The 5391-nt window shown below is 23.0% G+C and overlaps 1 protein-coding gene across 1 annotated transcript; it reads left to right on the top strand.

Annotated features, from left to right (window-relative positions):
* Positions 1-1936: 1936 nt before the first annotated feature.
* Positions 1937-4236, top strand: Rpn8 (regulatory particle non-ATPase 8). The gene is made up of 5 exons (XM_011506356.1): positions 1937-2186; positions 2336-2428; positions 2900-3078; positions 3179-3382; positions 3558-4236. The coding sequence occupies exons 1-5, from the start codon at positions 2012-2014 to the stop codon at positions 3858-3860; spliced, it is 954 nt and encodes a 317-aa protein (XP_011504658.1). The 5' UTR covers positions 1937-2011; the 3' UTR covers positions 3861-4236.
* Positions 4237-5391: the final 1155 nt, after the last annotated feature.

The raw sequence follows: 5391 nt of genomic DNA, 5'->3' as shown, positions 1-5391 counted from the left end.
ACTCAGACGTATAGCGTCAGACTGGCATTTGTTTTGAAGTTCAGATACAAAGAGCCGTATTACATAATATTGTCAAATTTAAAAAAAAATTTTGTCCAATACTCGAGTACTAGGACCGCCTTGAGGATAATAGAAAATAAAAGTTAATGTCATAAAAATCAAAATATATTATGTGTTTATGTTTCTGTATGTATTTATACATATTCGTATACATATATGTATAGATATATAATATTTTTCATCATTGTATTATTAATATATATATATATATATATATATATATATATATATATATATATATATATAATAAATAAAAATATCGGATATGTTTGGAATTACTTTTGCAATTTATCAACGAAGCATATGCAGTTATTTTCCTAAGTTTACGAATCATGTTTCTCTTGCATCCGTTTCCTTTTATTTATTGTAATTAAATATTCATAATTTTATAATTGAAATTAGATTTATTATATTAATGGGTTTTAACTTGCTTATTTTTAAATTGTTCAAAGTAATTCAATTTATATTTCTAATTATTGCAAGTATTTTCATAGATTTAATAGATTATGAAATTAAATAGATATTTCATGAAGTAAAAGCAAGTAGTTTACCGTTTTGCTTTTATATTAATTAATTGATGTATTTATTTGTAATCTAATAATTATTGTAGGTAATGAAATAAAATAGCATATAAAAATTACATATAAAATATTAAACATTTTTATTATATAAAATGTGCACATGGTAGGACGGATCATATTTACGTATTTAATGAAAGTTACACGTAAGTATTAAAGAAAATTAATATAATAATGAAACGTAAATATAAACGACTTCATTAAAAAGAAAAGTACGACATTTGTATTGTTTTACAAAAATAAAACAATCTTGTAATAGTATTTAACCAATTCATACGATGATATATATTATTACGATTTAATTCTATTGAGGAGTATTTAGTATCGATAAAGTTACAAATTATCTTTTCTTTAATATTATAAATTTTATAAGTAATATAACAATATGCTAGTCATAAGATTAAATAAAAACCACAAACTCCGCAAAAAAACTACAAACTCTGCAAAAGAAACACACACACCGCAAAAAACTACAAACTCCGCAAATGCAATAGAAACTGCAGTGAATATATTCAATGATTAAATGTAAATATCAATGTTTTTAATAGTTCAAAATTATTTTAGAAAACAGAGTTTGAGGTTGATTTAATTCTTACCATCGATTATAGACTTTCGGCCGTTAAGGTACAAAATATTATTAAAGTCTAAAATAATTAAAAAATAATAATTAAATGTTTAAACTTTATTGTGGAAAAACGAAATTTATTAATCTACTAAATATTTTTTTATTTTTCACGTATTTGTAATATTAACTTTTTCTTAACTCGGTGCTTAGCGAAACTAAATAATAGAAAGTATAATTCATTGTTGTAACTATTCTTCAAATTATATTGTAATTCTTTCGTCAGACTATAGTGTTTCCATATCAATATTGAAATCTATAATTTTAATAAACAATATATTGTTTACTTTTTAAATGTGCAGAATTAAATTTATTAAACGATTATTAAACAATTTGTTCAATTGTTTATATTTATATTTGGATGCGCTATGAATTATGAAGTTTTAACTTAAAATATTGTTTATTATTTTTATTTATAAAATAAACTGCATGTAATTTGCAATTTGCAAAAGTTCGGATCGCATTTCATTATGTCCGAAGAATTTTATTCCTCTTACTAATTAAAATTTTAATTATTTATATTATAAATGTAATTCTCCGTTGATGTAAATTTTTAATTGAATTTTTTAATAATTTGTAAATTGGAAAACCAAGTAAGTGAAGATCTATTTCAAAATATTTTTTTTATAGCAAAATGAGTAACTTTGTACGCTACTGTAGGGGGAGCTTTAATCGACGTGCTGCTGTTGCCGAAAGCAATTGTGAGGAAAGATTTGTACAGTGACTAACCCGGACAGCGATATATTCAAAAATGCCGAGTCAAGAGGTCGTCACGACAAAAGTCGTGGTCCATCCACTGGTCCTCCTCAGCGTAGTTGATCATTTTAATCGTATGGGTAAAATCGGTAACCAGAAAAGGGTTGTCGGTGTTCTTTTAGGTTGCTGGCGAGCCAAGGGGGTTCTAGATGTCTCTAACAGTTTTGCAGGTTATGTTTTACTCTACACCTTACTGTTCATTACTTTATATCTATTTTTATTTATTTATTTACTATACATGTGTTAAAAATATTTAGATTTTATGAAGTAAACAAACGTTACGTGACATTCTTAATAAACATATTTTATATATTTTCAGTACCCTTCGATGAGGATGACAAAGATAAATCTGTGTGGTTCCTTGATCACGATTACTTGGAAAACATGTATGGAATGTTCAAAAAAGTCAATGGTAGGCTATTATATAATATTTACCAAAATCTTTCGGCATAAATTAAAAATAAAGTATTTATCTTTATCAATTATCAGCAATATTCATTAAATATTAATATATATTTAAACAATTCCAATATCGAAAGATCATTATTCTTACATGACAGTTTTAAAGTATAATAAAGCATAATTTAAAAATTTTAATCAAAATTTTTGTAACTTTTTAATTATGTATATAATAATATTTATATAAAAATGCAAGCTTTATGCTAAAATAAAATTTTAAGTTTAGGTAAAATATTATTTCTAAATGTTAAAATTAAAAATACAGTCTTGTGTGTATTATTACATTTTATATATTAATATATATTCAAATAAAGTATGTGTAAATTTTTAAAGTTAGCAAAATTTATAATTTCACTTTACCATATATTCGACTATATATATATATATTTGATTCTATAAAAATTCATAATTTTTATATTTTCAGCCCGAGAAAAAGTAGTTGGCTGGTATCACACAGGACCTAAGTTACATCAGAATGATGTTGCAATTAATGAACTAATTAGAAGGTACTGCCCTAATTCTGTGTTGATTATTATTGATGCCAAACCAAAAGATCTTGGTCTTCCAACTGAAGCTTATCAAGCAGTTGAAGAAGTTCATGATGTGAGTAATAATTACAAGTAATGTTTTCATATATAAAAAAATATTCAATAACTAAAAATGAAAATTATTTTATTTTATTTCTTTGTTAATGTTTTTATAGGATGGTTCACCAACCTCTAAAACATTTGAACATATTCCTAGTGAAATTGGTGCTGAAGAAGCAGAAGAAGTAGGTGTCGAACACTTACTGCGAGATATTAAAGATACAACTGTTGGCACATTAAGTCAAAGAATTACAAACCAATTGTTAGGCTTGAAAGGACTTCATGCACAAATTGAAGAAATTAAAAACTACCTTTTAAAAGTTTGTATATTATAATTTCTTTTATTTTTTAAATTCAATTATTTTAATTGATAGGCTTTATTAATTTATTATTATTTATGATTGTTTTATATTTAAACCATCGTTTTTGTAACCTATTGAAAAAGAAACAAATTTATTGTAATTATATATTATTAAATACAAATAATTATTATAGGTAGGCGATGGAAAATTACCAATAAATCATCAAATAGTATACCAGCTGCAAGATATTTTCAATTTACTACCAGATATGACACAAAATACATTTGTTGATTCATTATATGTTAAAACAAATGACCAAATGCTAGTTGTATATCTTGCCGCTTTAGTGAGGTCTATCATTGCACTTCACAATTTGATCAACAATAAGTTAACAAATCGAGATGCAGAAAAAAAGGAAACAGACAAAAAGGAAACCAAGAAAGATGAAAAAAAGGAAGAAGATAAGAAGGACGAAAAAGAAAAGGCTAAAAAGTGAAGTGAAATGTTGTGAGAATATTTTTTAAAATCAATTTTTCATGCGATTTGCACTTCTTTATGGACTATTAATAAATCAATTGTGCAAACCAATTGGATATAAGAATAAGCCTCGTCACAATATTTGTACAGACCAGCGTTGTTTTTTAAAAGCTGTGTTATACGCAGAATCAGAATACGAATTAAAAATATGGCGAAATAATCTTTAAGCAGTTAACTGAATGAGAAAATCGAAAGATTCCTTTTGCTGTGTAATAGTATTCAACGAGACTAATATTCAATATGTTCTTATACTAAAAAGAAGAAAACTTGTTTTTAAATAATAAGGCGTTCTTGTGCTCACATCAGTAAAAAGATTAATGTTTTTTTGAAATAGATATTTTGTTTTTTCATTATTTATTTTTATATTCAATACATATAATATAGAATAGATCCATCTGATTTTCATTAAAAATAATTTCTAGTAAAAATATTTTATATTTCCTAAAATAAAGAAAACATAGAAAGTGATTTAATCATTGCAATAATTATGTATTGATAGCTGAATACAATACATCACTAAGCTTTTTAAAAACGCACTTAAATAATAAATTTATATACTGAAATTGCTATATAATTAGTTTATAATTTAGTTATAACAGGAGTTATATTTAGGTTATATATTTTTGAAATCTACTCAATTAATTAATTTTACTTTAACATTTGGAAATCAAATTGGAATTAAAGCACATATAATCAAATGAAAATATCAAATAAAATTATATGAAAAACATTTTATTTATATTTTTAAATTCTATCTTACATCTATTAAAATAAAAACAAAAGTTTATTTATATAAGAATTATATTTCAATCAGATTTTTAATAATTATTCATTATTATTTAATAGATATGACATAATCCATATATATGATATAAAAATAGTTATTTAATATTTTTAAAAATTATTAACAATACATTTTTTGGTTTTGGTAACTTAACTCATACAATTATATTATTATTCATTTGAAAAATTAATTTTCATTTAATTAATAATTTAAATGCAATACATATTTAAAAAATGTTTATTGTAAAATTTGCTCTTTAAAGAATTAGATTATTTACATATACTATTTTTTAACTTGAAACTTGAAATATGATATTTCATGCATAAAATATGAAATTTAGATAGACGTCAATATTTGCAAATGATTTTACAAATTATATTTTTCTCAATATTGGGTTATAGATTAGTACAGTAGATTTCAATGTACAGTTTTAAAAATAAAATACTGTATTTTAGTTAATATTATAGTAGAATTAAAACAAATACTAAGCAGTGTTTAATCAATAAGATCTATCCAATTTTACAATTTTTATTTTTGTATTAGAAAGGTTGATATTTAGTCATGAAAATATAACAACTTACTTAAAATTTGATAACAGATTTACGATTATATTACTTTTAAATCCTATTTATTTTAAAAATAATTGTACTAATCAACTCTTAATTTAATTTGAACATAATTTAATAATTTACACGGTATATTAGAA

The sequence above is a fragment of the Ceratosolen solmsi genome, unplaced genomic scaffold, assembly GCF_000503995.2.
Source record: "Ceratosolen solmsi marchali unplaced genomic scaffold, CerSol_1.0 scaffold10, whole genome shotgun sequence".
Lineage (NCBI taxonomy): Eukaryota > Metazoa > Arthropoda > Insecta > Hymenoptera > Agaonidae > Ceratosolen > Ceratosolen solmsi.
The sequence above is the reverse complement of the archived record's forward strand: the minus strand, read 5'-3'. Positions and strand labels throughout refer to the sequence as shown.